The 13707-nt window shown below is 47.0% G+C and overlaps 1 protein-coding gene across 2 annotated transcripts in view; it reads right to left on the minus strand.

The window, feature by feature from the left end:
- LOC8035345 (secernin-2) overlaps positions 1-13707 on the minus strand; it is a 79416-nt gene that overhangs the window by 63601 nt on the left and 2108 nt on the right. For both annotated transcript variants that reach the window (XM_040222539.1, XM_040222540.1), the window contains exons 2-3: positions 10095-10258; positions 6436-6623 (exon numbers count right to left, since the gene is read on the minus strand). In XM_040222539.1, coding sequence (XP_040078473.1) covers positions 6436-6623; positions 10095-10258 — 352 coding nt within the window. The remainder of the gene's footprint in view (positions 1-6435; positions 6624-10094; positions 10259-13707) is intronic.

The following is a 13707-nucleotide window of genomic DNA, read 5'->3' on the forward strand; positions in this document are numbered from 1 at the left end:
ACAAACTTGACATGCTCTCTTGGCCAGCCAGAAGCCACGAATAATCCCTTGGCAGTGGTAGCGAGAAACAGTTTCAATAAGTGCATAAGAGTTAAGAGAATAAGAGTTAAAGGTTGAAAATATGGTGTCCTTATGTTTCGATTATAATCATGCAAAAAGGTGTAAGAAACGAATGTGCCGCTCTAACTCTGTTTTGCTCGAACAGAGACTGACAGCTCAGACAGCATATTCCCAGCCCTCGGCGCCTCGTGTACAGTTAACTAGCAATCTGCTAGTTGCGCATGCTTTTTATATCTTCAATATCTAAATATATCTTCCACCATGATTTTGCATGACCCTGATCGAAACATCACGTGCATCACATTTTCGGTCACCTAGAATTACTCCGACGCACTTATTAATTTTGTTTTTTGCGGCCACCACCAGGATATTATTTGCGGCTTCTTGTGGGCCACATTCATATTTCTAACTGGTTGAAGCAGGCTGTGGGCGCCCGGAACACGCCCACAGCCCGCTTTCAGCCAATGGCGCCTCCTCATTTACCTCTTATACTTCCCAATGAATGGCCAAACTCTCTCTCGGTACGGCTCTGAAGCATGAGCTATGAAAACGGGGACCATGCAGAAATTGCCATAGCAACTTGCGCGGACGCTGTGACGTGGCGGCAAGCCATTCATACGGAAAATCGTAACTTTATCTTGCATCCTATTTAGATGAATTTCTGATAATTCAAACAAAATTTGTGGCTTCCTGGAGTTTGAATTAATGAGAGTCTACTGTATGCATCATTTCAATGTTTGCAAGAATCAGAGTCCATATGTATTAGGTCACAGCCCAGTTTGCGCATGTTCCGTCGCTTCGGAAGGCGAGCAAAGTATGCGCCACATGCACAAATGCTAAAAATGGCACCAACCAAAAGCATTTTTCTGGAATGGTCTATAGACATTTTGCTAAACTACCCAAGCAACAAGGAGCATATGCATCTTGCAAGAGTAGTTACACGTGATGGTGTCTGCAACAGTAACTTTTCTAAGAAAATCTAAGATAAATGGCTTGTTCACTCAGGTAAGACGAGGGTGTGCAGCACATGCACCCACATTCCGAGCATTCTCCGAAATGCTTGTGTAATCTGTCAAAAAATGTATTGCTAGACTCTTCCACTTTTTTTTTTTTTTGTAGCACAATTGCTTGCTTGTGGTAGAAGAAGAATGGATTTACGCCAGCAATTTCACGAAACTAGCTAGCTGTGGCTTGAACATACCGATTTGCAGAAAGGGTTTTCTCCAAATCCCAATTGTTTTAGTTTCTTTTCTCATAGTTCAGCACGTAGACCAAAGTCATTCTTTGTTCACATAGTGATTACTATCAACCTCTAATAGCACGAAGGCCTCCGCCTGCTTGCTGTTAAGACGTGAGAAAAGTAGGCGTGAGCATACCTGATTGCCGGCCTCACTTCCTGCTGGAGAAGTCACGTTTGAATGGCAGGGAAAACTGGGAAAAACTAGAGAGAATGAAGTTTCGATTTCGGTAGCCAACAAAATACGGTGTAGAGCGCATATAACGATGTCGCGGGAGTCGCGAAAATCCACACTATAAGCGGTACCGCGCTATAACCAAAACATAAATTTTTCAGGCCAAAATAATGCCATCAGACAACTTACCTTTGTAAAAGAATTTATTTTATGTTAGATGAAAAATAAAGCTTAGTGTGAGGAAAGTCTTTATTTCACCAGACTAGTACACTTCTCTCTCAAGTGTGTCACACATTATGAAAGAAATTAGCGACTTTTGCCTGGCGCAGCCTTTTAACGGCGTCACGGGTTGCGGACGGACGTTGCGAGCGTTCAGGACTGCTAACCCTAATCACTTTTCTCCGGTGATGAAAACACGTGAAAATTCGCATCCTTTATACGGTACGCGCCAGTAATACCTTCAACTTGAGCACAGGCATGAACTGCTTCAAATAAGAAATCCGGGCGATGTTCGAAAACACAAACGCTTAGAAATCACCACTGTAGTCGAAGTAAACAAACACGACGACAAGGGCGTTTCTGTCGTCTTGAGAGTGCCGCCACGACATCGCCGCATGAGTAGGTGGATCTTCCCTTCTAGTACGTGCTGGATTATCATAGCGACACACAACGAAAATTCACAGTCAAGCATAGCGCTTTTACGCGGAACGATGAGCTTCCACCATGCCGTCTACATCGACGATCACAACCGACTCCATGTTTGCGGATAGAAGCAGCCGGCCCGCGACCGGCATGCAACGCGCGCGAACACTTCTCCTTGACCTGCGGTTGGTCTGTCGTTGCGGTTGTTTCCAACGCAGCGGAGGGACGCACGCACGGGAACGACACGTGCGTGCGTCCCTCCGTTGCTATGGCAACTGAAGCCTCTCTCTTCGCTTCTCCCCGCTTCTTCGAGCAACCTTCTTGCCCCGCAAGTGGCGCTTGCGGCTCGTGCCGTTATCTAGTGTCACACAGGGAAGCGCGCTCGCTGCGCCAGTGTCGGCACGGTCGCCGGGCTGTTGCAGAAACCGCACTATAAGCGGTATTTCCCTTCGCGCGCCTGCATTTTAAGCGGTATGTAATTACATGGAGTTCTATGGGAGGCGAACCGGTGGTTTAAAAAAGCCGCGTTATACCCGGTCCTGCACTATAAGCGGTTACGTTGTAAGTGGTCTATACTGTATCTCCTTTTTAATTAACTAGAGTGCGAAACACTTCATCGGCACTTCCGTGTATTTGCAACTTCTTTTCTGCTCATCACCCTTTTTGGCTCGAAAAACTTTTCACGACATAAATAAACAACCATTTCTCACACCATATTTTCTCGCGCGTAACCCGCATCAAGATTTATAAAAATTCAAAGATCAAACAAAGGCACAGTTGGGGTGCGGGTTACACGCGAATTTCGGCAGGCAGTACGGCTTCACAGCAATTCATGCGAAGTCATAGGGATAGATTCCGCACAGTCCCTCTCCTCCGGTCTTTCCAAAGGTCTTTTTCTCCCCGCCTTCTCTTTTTTTTCAGGCAGCCATCTTTGATTTGTTTTTGTGAGCTCCGAGAAGTTGATCAGCACTCCATCCTGTCGCCAAATCAATATTATTATTATTATTATTATTATTATTATTATTATTATTATTATTATTATTATCCATTGCTGAAGAGACTGGAAAGCAAAAAGCAGGCCGGAAGTATGACCGCTACGACTTTGACGGGTCGTGCGTGCGCGAATGCATGAAAAATGAGAAGCTGCAAACTGCAAGCCGTGACTGAAGATAGTTCTGCGGTTAGCAGACTGTTAGTGCATACCCGAGCTTGAAAAAAACGTTCAGCCTTTCCACTCTCGTGAAGAAGGAAGACCAGCGGAGCTGTACTCGATACACTGTGTGCTTCTTCTTCGCCGTCGTCTGTTTTTCGCGTTGTTTCCTACAATGAATTCCCACCAACGCGCCCAACTATCCATTCTTCTATTATAGCTGGAAAAGTTGCCGCCATCTATGAGCGATGGCGGAAACCATACTGGTTGTGCGCTTGCCACCGTCACTTATAGATGGCGGTAGCTGTCCAGGTAGGTTTGTGTCGACATACCGGACACGATCCTGGGGAACCTACTAGCCCTTAACAGCTCCGCTGTAAAAAACAATCGTGAAGTTCATAGAAGAAAGATGAAGTTGCAGTCACGCCGCATCGACAGACCCAGCGTTGCGGAACAGTTTCAGAATGTGCCGCATTAGCAATCCCTTCGACAGCATGGACGACGATGCTATCTGCCATGCCACAAGGCACCGGCGTGAGTGTGTTCGAAATAAAGATAAGGTTTATAGCGAGATCTGGATATTACTCTGAGTGGCCAGTACAGGTAATATGCGAGGAATTCTTTTTTGATTTCCAAGAGTAGCAAGTTGGGGATGTGGGTTACAGAAGCACCGACATATCAAAATAATTTTTTTTATTATCCGAAACGACTGAAAACGATGCCTGGTCATTACCCTCGAAATTCAAAACTTGGGAATTCAGTATTTGTGAAGTAAAAAAACAATTTCCAAATGCCGAATTTGAGGTTCCTGCGCAATCTGCACCAGTGCAGTGACGTCAAATACTGAGCCGTCCTGCGAGTCGTGTTTCTCTGACGCCTTTGAAGTGTCGTGTTTGCCGGCTTCCTGCGAACAGCCGGCTGCGAGCAGACGATGCTTGACTTTCGAGTTTGAAGTTCTTTTAGGGCCTTTTCAGCGATCTCAAAATCTTTGAAACGGTGTGAGGTCGAAGAGAATGCACAGTGAACTTTTGTGAGCGAGATGAGGGGCCACGTCGCGCCGGTTCTGCGTAAAAGGCTGCCCCAGCGAAGTCCCAACCGAAACTATAATACAGACACCAAACCCAGTTGTTTTGACCGTTTGACGATTTCCTTTTCGAAGTCTGAGAAATCGTCAAGCGCCTCCAGAAGACCACTTCATCCGATTCCCCGACTCACCGATCATCCTGTGGCACAGGCGTTGAGCGCCGCCATGTTTTCCGAGGGAGGACAAAAAGCTAAAATGCAGTCCCAGGGCCCCCTAATGGATGGCGCCAGCGTGTCAGTGCGCTCTCTCTTTTTTTCTCGTCTCAAGATATCACGAGGGCTCAGTCATAAACAAACGCAAATGTCAGAATGGGACTTTACCAACCGGCGGAAACTTCGAGCGACTTCCGGTCAGCTACTTGAGCGCCATCTCTTATCCGTTGGTATTCTATTAAGAACTTCCGGTTTACGCCGGAAAATTTATTTAATAGGATGAGATACATATTATTGTTGCTGCTCACAGATTTCAAAAATTATCCTGGTAAGGTGAAACAAATATCTTGGTTAGCTTAAGTTTCGCCCTCATACTTTGTTCTCATTGGTCGGTTGTTTGTTGTAGTTTGACCGTTGAGAACAGTTGCGCGGCGGCTGCCGCGGTCGCAGCTGCGTCGGCTGCTCGACGGTGCCCGTGCCAGCGGTGCGGTGGTGGTTTGCGGCAGCGGGCAGTGGTGTTGACCCATTAATTATCGGTCTATTTCGTCTACCAGTACACTGAGCAATTGGCACATTGTCTGTTGCTCGACTCAGTGGTGCTCTAATTCCGGATGCAACAGCTCTGCCAAGTTCTTTGGGTTCCCGAGTGATGAAAGGTAAAGACGGGTTGCTATACATTTGGTTATGCAGTTTCGGATTGCCGAAAACTTGCTGGTGCGTGTTTCATTATGGTAGAGTTATTGTAGAAGGTCAGAAGGGACAGGGCATTTATGTTAAGATGAGCGGTTTGGGGAGATTGGTGTTAAACCAACGCCGCTCGGAAGCACATGCGTGGAGCAGCTTGCGCTGCAGAAGGAACCTGCTGGAGTCCGGGGCGATCGAATCACTGTCGCTAATTACTGCAAAGTTAAATGTATGATTACAGGTCTATGAATACTTGAATAGTAGCTTCGTGTAATTTTGTTACTTTGTTGTGCCGTGAAGTGAACGTTTCTTTCTGTATAAAGAGTGTGCCTAATTAAAAGAGAACTTGCAAAAGAATTGTTTGGAGTTATGCTCGGACTGGCAATGTGCGCCCATCTTAAGCCGCAAAACACCAGCGGCTGGGCGCACTTTGCATTCATGATTGACGATCTAATGAGAAGTGGCTGTCACTAAACATGCACTGTTGCCGAGCCGATCTCAACCGAGCGACGCAAAGTCAAGTGCAATCGTTTCGGAAGAGTCGCACAAACGTTAACACACATTTTTCTTTCCTAAAAAAGATATTGCCATTACATTGTTTTGTCGAAGAACGAGACGGCGGCAATGGGAGCAGTTCCCTCTTCTCTCAACATCAGCTAGTTTGGAGTTCAAAGGCTGCTCCGATCTCCGAACTTGCATCCTTTTGTCGCCAAGGGTGAGAGAGGGAGAGGAGGGACAACACTCTCACACCCTCCCCTATAACCTAGCGATTGCTATGACGACGGCACGCATATTGTTTTGATTATTTCTTATTACCTTTGTAGAAACCCAACGCCCGTTAGGGAAGATTTGGCGCTGCCATCTGCAATTGGAGTACCAATGGGAGGTATAGGAAGATTCTGCCGTTTGACTGTACTGCAAAAAAATGTTTGGGAAGCCCCAAACCAAAAACCCACCTCACAAAAAAATAATAAAATAGAAAATTGGTGTGTGTATGCTTATACAGCCTGAAGTTAGTCTGCCTCAATGGGAGACTTGTCTCTCAGCTGTATATGAGCAATCTAGCCAGTGTGGTATGACCGCTTCTCTGAGGTCTTTAATGCGCACCACGCAGTAGTACGACACACGACTGCATGCCGCTACAATGCTCATCCAGATCAAAACAGGCAGGGGTGGGGATTAAACCCAGGATCCCTGGGTTCTGCATTGCGAGCTATCACTCCACGTGCTCCAAGCTGGTGTGCGACCCACCTGACAAGGTCCATGCCGAGCAGGCGCTCCGTGTTGTCATCGCTGCCATTTAGGTGGGTGAAGACCGCCTCGTTGCCGATGCAGACGCCATGCTCGTTGGCGCCCATCTCGGCTCCCCACATCCAGGCCGGTTTGCTCAGCATCACGGCGCTGGTCTCGGCAACCTGGTCCACCTCGATGTAGGTGCACTGCGCCAGCAGGCAGAAAGATGTCTCCCCACGGTCGACCTCCCTTCGGCCACGGTGTTCGGGCGGCAACGCAAAAACCATAGTCCTTTTCTATGTGAGTGCCACCATCTTGAATCGCAGAACTTCCGGAGTGCGGGAAAACATTGTTTTGCTCTCGCAACTCCACCGGGGGAATCGCGACTGCCTATCATTCTTGGTTTTCCTTTTCTATTCGTTATTACTTGTTCCAGGTTGTAACGCCTCTGTCTCTGTTGTCCCGCACACCGGATTTGTCGACTACGTGGCTGGGGGGACGAGAGTAAACGAAAAGGTCTATAGACGCCGACACGCACAACGAGAACGACAGGGCATCTTAAATGCCCAGACCCCGTACACACCAACTACTTTCTCGTAAGCTCCGAGCGTGTAAAGCTCACGAGATGCTCAAGGGGTATGCGGAGCGCAAGTTTGTCAGCTTCTTTTGAAGGGGTAGTGCTAACATTAGAACGCCAACCTCCGATTGGTTCTGAATGAAGGATAGTGGGTAGACATCAAAACAGCTTGCCTTGAGGTCTACGCACTAGTCTTCAATCAGGGCCAATGAGAGCTCAGCGTCTTTCTGACGTCACCGCAACTCTTGCGCAAGAAGCGGACGACTTGCTTTCCGCATTGAAAATAAGAAGCTCACGCTCAAGGTGAGACAACTGAGAGGTCTCCCTATCATTCTCAACCTGTCAAACCACTGAAATCGCAAGCTTTTTTTTTTTATTTTCTCGTCTGGGTGTTTTATAGAACGTAGGAGATGGTCAGCTTCTCAAAATCAAAAACCCATTTCCTAGTTGTGGCACAAACTATTTGCACACGTTTACATGCACAAAGAACTATTGTGGTCAAAAGCCACGACACTTGGGACGTTCGTCTGGAATTAACGGCTTTAGGTGCACCATGCTTACCGTCGTCCACATTTATAATGGCAGCTATTATACGAGGTTTTTGGGAGAAAAAAAAAAGGGTGTTTTCCTCAACACAAAATTAACTACATATGCATCGCCGAATGCCGATGCTCCACCCAAATCTGGCCCCAAACTCTGTTTCACTTTTACGACGAACCGCAGCAGACACTACAAACCATCTGGGCCGATCCGGCGCCGCCTCAAACTCTGTTTCACCTTCACGACGAACCGCAGCAGACACTACAAACCATCTGGGCCGATCCGACGCCGCCTCAAACTCTGTTTCACCTTCACGACGAACCGCAGCAGACACTACAAACCACCTCAACCGATCCGGCGCCGCGAACGCATCATGTGACTGCGCACCCCATGTGTCACTGCTCCTTTCCTGAAGGTTTCGTGACACATGCATGGCAGTGGATTAACCCTGATGGCTCGTAGCATCCGCTCCAGTTCATCGTAAGGTGAAACAGAGTAGTAATGCGGAGAGCAAGTCGTCTGCTTCTTGCGCGGAGGTAGTGTTGGCGTCGGAACAACGCCGAGTTCTGATTGGCTTTGACTGAAAGGATAGTGGGAAGAACTCAATGCTAGAGGCCCTGAGGTCTACCCACTATTTTTTTTAATCAGCCAATAAAAGCTCGGCATTCTGATACCAAATGCCAAAGTTGTAGCACTTACCATTATCTCATGCAAAAGTTATAAATAAGCAATTTGTTGGAACCATGTCAATGAGGAAATGGCGGCTAATAGAGCCCATGGATACATGGGGATGAATGGCGTCTGCTACAGGAAACAGGCCCCATTTCCTCGCTGAAAATTTCAGAAAATCGCTCGTACTTCATAATTAAATAACGATAATTTCCGAAACAAATTGGCACTTGGTCACCATAGTTGGGTAAAGACCGAGCGTTCCACGACGCGTAGCTAAGTTTCGCGGTACAAAAACACGCAATTCTTTTTATTTTCGCAACACACGTCACTTCACGTGCAAATTCCGAAATGGACTACACTTTAAGCAACTAAGGCGGCGCTGCTTTCTTCAACGAGGAAGATTCGACGCAGCCGTAATTACTAGCAACCGTAGTGCCCGGAACGAGTCCTGGAGCGTTTGGAGTCCTATATCCCACCCATGCGTACAAAGTGGTCCCAGATGTGGCAACAAACTGCGTCACCGGCATGCCGAGCTGTCGGATGTTGCAATCTCGGTGGTTGGCAGTAGAAATGCCGGCGATAAAGTCAAGCGGACGCAAGGGACGCTGCCCTCAAAGTGTCCTGTCTCACATCTGCTTTGGTTTCCATCGACCGTCTGGCTGCAGAGCGTTCTGGAGCAGAACAGACGTCTACCGCACCTACTTCTACTGGTCTGCTGCCACCAGGATCTCTACAGGCAATGGCATGACACTTCTATTACGTCCTCGGGCAGAAATCTAGGGACCACTCATGAAGGTGTGGCAGACACATAGGTCTGAGACATGCAACAGGCGCCATACTCGTCATAACCCTCCGGGTTGTCTGGTTCTAGCTTCCCAGATCTTCTAAGTGTGCCTTATTAAAGGGCATCTCCGCCGTAATTTTGATGGTCACCGATTTCTATAAAATTTTCACCATGTATTTGGATGCCCTTCCTGAGCATGTGTACAAAATATCTCGGAAAAATATTAATTTTTTTGGAAGAAAATGAATTTTGAAATTTACATGTACACACCCAAATCACTTGCTGCAGCCCTACTGGCAACACTGAGCAAGAGCGGCACACGGAGGCTGCCACGATGGCGCTGACGTTGCCGTGACGTCACATGTTGGTCAGGGTGCTTGCTTTGTAGCTAGTTGGTGCTAGCGACTGTCTGCTTTTTGCTTATGTTATCGGTTTATACAGTTATGTAAGAGCGCGTAATGGCGACTGGAAGAAATTGGTGTTGTGTGTGGAAGCGTCACTTGAAAACACGGTCTACTAAAACCGTCTATTGTCAGACCCTAAGATATAACAAAATGTGCCTCTTAAGGCATAACGTCAATCAGTTTTTCTTGGCGTGCTAGCAACAAAAGCTGCTTTAGCATTCCGCTTCGGAAGCGGCATCTGGGTCCACATGGCGGCGGATCACGAATGCAGCCGCCGCTGGCGGTTTTCTCGGAGGCGATGCCGGCGGATCGTATGAGAACGGGTTATCATCGTCCTCAACATCTAGCAGCATATCCTCATCGTTGCTCGATTCAGACGAGCCTGATGATTCCATTTTTATCCGCGGCACGAACACAAAACAGTGACCTGCTGCCAGGCTGGCCAGGCTCAAACTGCACACGTGCGAGTGTTTATACCATATGTGACGTCACGTCAAAATGGCGGACCAGTCGAGTGGCAAGTTAGTTTCGGTATCGGTTTCAGCGTATTTTGACGATTATAAATTATGTAAACAGTTTTTTAATGAGTTAACCGCTGCTATAGGCTAAATTTTTAGTACCCTTTCCGAAAATATGTTTTGATAAAAACGCTCAAATTGACGGCGGAGCTGCCCTTTAAGCGTTTTGTGGAAGTTTCCACCTGCAGTTTGGCGTCAGCGCCGTGCACGGTCCTCGGCACGTAGACCACCTCCTGGACCTCGCCTGCGGGTCGGTCAGAGTTCTTGCCGAAGACGATGCACCCGTTCTTGGTCGCCGGGGGCAGCACCACAAAGGTGTCGCACGACACGGGCTCCTTCCTCGCAACTGCATCGTGACGAACGACATTGAGAGCTTGCATCAGTGAAGATGTAAGGACACTCTAAGCTGCAATGCTAATGCGTCACAATCACAGGTAGGACTCCGTGTTTTCGGGGACTTAATATTTTTCCTTTAAATTAAAAAGTGATTTTTCAGGTTTACTTTTTTCTTGTTGCAAAATACCGTAAAGTCTTTTGAGGGCACCCACCCAAAATGAAGGGATAAATGGTGAAAAACATGAGCTGGCCTATTTTTAAGGATGAGAGAGCTGAACTTTTTCAAAAATTAATGATAAGCAAAGCAGCACCCACTACAAACCATGTGACATGGGGACCCGTACTGCAGATCGTGGACACGGCAAATTCACGTTTCACAACGTGATAAACACACGAGAATTCGCTACAAACTCCCATGTCACGGGAAAGGATACCGCAGACTGTGGACGCAGCAGGTTCGTGTTTAATGGCCAATAAACACGCGGAAACCGACTACAAACTTGCGTGCCAGGGGACTCGATATCGCACGCGCAGATCGTGGACAAAGGAATGCGGGAACTCGCAATGAACTCGCATGTCACGGGAACCAATACACCTTTCCAAAAAACACTCGACCCCAGGGGCAACAATCCGTTTTTGAGCCCAGTCACTGAGTTTGAGGCTAGACTCTCACCGGCGTCCCTCCTAACCCTAACCGAGTGGACTGTGATCTCAATAGGCGCAGCCTACGTAGGCACCGTTTCAAACGCTGCTGGCAGCTAAATTATCGCCTTTTCCCGCTATATTTTGTGTTTCATGGTACATGTATTTTCCCGAGAACATTGAGAAAGCATTGTACCACAATTGAAAAAACAAAAAAGCAACAAAAAAAAAAAGAACTGTTAACTATTTTTTGGGGGTATGCGCGCGACAAAACGAATGCGACTGGAATGTATAGTTCTAGTTATTTTTTTTTTTCTTACGATAAGTTTTGACGGCGCAGCGGGATTCGCCGCATGTGAAACGACAAAGCGTTTTGCTGTCAAAAATAAATTGCAACAGAAGAGGGCCGAAAGGCATGCATTTTTCACACTCACAAATAACGTGTTTACCGATGGACAGGTCACGGACATAAAATTGAGGAAGTGTTAACATTCGAATAATATATCGTACGTACCACACGATGCAGCGTTATCCGAAAATAATTTATTTGAGAGATATCTCAAATAACACAGTCACAGTCGACGACAGTCACATCTTGACGATCGCACGGAATCCGAGATGACTTCGTTTTGGGGCACGTTTCAGGAAAGCTTCCTTTTTTTCACAACCGCACCAAGGCAAAGAAACAAATGCGACTGACCCATTTCTCACCCCAACCCGGACAACTATTTTTGGAGATAACTGAGGATTCTACGCGGATTATCTCTGGGAGGAGGGAGAACAATGTTCGCAAAATCGCGTCGAGGGCCGTTCAACGTCCTTCACCGTTCCCGTGAATGTCGAGCAGAAAAGCTTGAATGGCAGGCACTTACCAGCCTTATTTCTCACAATGGAAGACAACACAAAAAGGGTGCTCAGCACGCATAAAAAAATAAGTGGAAAGTTTCAAGAGAGGCAAGAAAACGTCGAATGCAAAACCGCAAAAACGTACGTAGAGAACCGCGCTGAGCGGGTCTTGACAGTCCCAGAGAGTGGCAGAAAATTTCTAGCTGATAGGGGGCGCGAGAGTCGCACCAGCTGCATCAGCATCAGCAACATGGCAGCGGCCTAGGAGCGTTTTTTGGAGAGGTGTATATTGCGCGCGCAGATTGCAGACAAAGATGCAGGAACCAGCTGCCGCTACGAACTCACTTGTCACACACGTATTGGTACCGCACATCATGTAGTTGACACGTCATTCCCGTCAAACGTCGCGTCGACGGGAATTGGGGGGGGGGGGGGGGGGGGGGCAACGCTTCAGAATTCTCATGTTATGGATATTTAGCCAGAAAAACTGGATGGGCAATCTCTCAAGAAAGGGTGTCCTTACGGGATCTTACGATAGGTGTTTTTTCTAGTCTATTTTCTGTCTGGAGAAAAAATCAGCATTTATCAGGGCCGAGTTGAAGAAAATGGGACACGGCTGGGTGGGGAACATGCACATGACCCGAATACTTGGAAAACGTCCTAGTACCGATAAGAAATGGGAACGAGATAAAGAGCCTGGTTCCCGAAGAAAGGGATAGCCTTGTGGAGGGTGTGGGGGAGGAGCTGTGTTTAGGGTCAACAGAATATAGAGCTGTAAAAATTTCATTCCCAGAACGCTCGGATTTGTCTTCTACAAAAACAACTCCCACTCAGTTTTTTGGGGTTTTTTTCCTTAATTTTGATAAAATCGGTTTGGGGGTTACTTTTCTGAGTTTATTGGTGTAAACCGAAAACTGGGCACCCCAATCATAAAACGTAAATGGATTTTTCTGCGCAAAAACAAGACGCAAACGAGATTTTCTAAAGCGCTAACTTCCAACTAGCAGACACAATAGGAAGGTAGTTTCTGCCTCGAGTGGAATCGCATCAACTTTCTTGCACGGCACGGTCACCAGCAGTCTAAATCAAAGCCACTGAATGCTAGCAGAGCATCCAACTCCCAACATTGTTCCAGAACAGCTTCGAGACACTGTACTCGACGTGGCAGCCCTGCACAAGACTTGATATAAAAAGCCCTTGCATAAACGAATATGCCTATCACACCCCAACCTGTTAGCTGTCACTATTTTTTTTTTTTTTTCATTAATATGGTTAACATTATGGTCAGCATTAGCCAATCAGAAAGCTTGAGTTTTCCAGACAAGTGGACACTATGAAATGCGGTGCCATGAAACCACTCAACTCCACTCCACTTCCTCTCCCCCCACCCCTCACATACATTTTTGATTGTATAAAATAAATTACACCACTCCAAAAATGACAATTTTGAAGTAAATGCACTTGTACTGGTGCAACATTACCTAGGCTAGAGATATTGTAGTTTTGTCCTTATTTTTTATTATTTGCCTATAAGAATGGCGGTGAATTTCTTCCAAAAACCAGTGTAAAGAAAGAGCTGGCACAATTTTCTCTATACTCGTTTTCTTTTGTGTTTACTGTTCTTGTTTTTCTTGTTGCTGTGGGAAAGAATTGGAGTTCCCTGTCCAACAGACACGCCGCGCTGCAAACCAGTTTGGAAGGCGACAAAGAAACCAGTCAACCGCACTCTCCTCGTCTCGGACTCCGATACTTCAGAAAGCATGAGCCGACACTTCTCCGCCAAATGAAGTGGAAGTCCAGCAGTCCGCGTTCTGTTCAAACACCACCAGGCAAACAAACATCATAGCTTTCTTCCTCGCCTCCTCCGCTTTTCGGTGACCTCAGTGCTCGCCAGATTTAGAGTAACTGTATATGCTCCGCTTGCAGCGCAGTGTATTGCAATGGTGTTCCCAGAGCGGCCATGTTGGATCC

Source organism: Ixodes scapularis, unplaced genomic scaffold, assembly GCF_016920785.2.
Source record: "Ixodes scapularis isolate PalLabHiFi unplaced genomic scaffold, ASM1692078v2 PGA_scaffold5__190_contigs__length_132052651, whole genome shotgun sequence".
In the NCBI taxonomy this organism is placed as follows: domain Eukaryota; kingdom Metazoa; phylum Arthropoda; class Arachnida; order Ixodida; family Ixodidae; genus Ixodes; species Ixodes scapularis.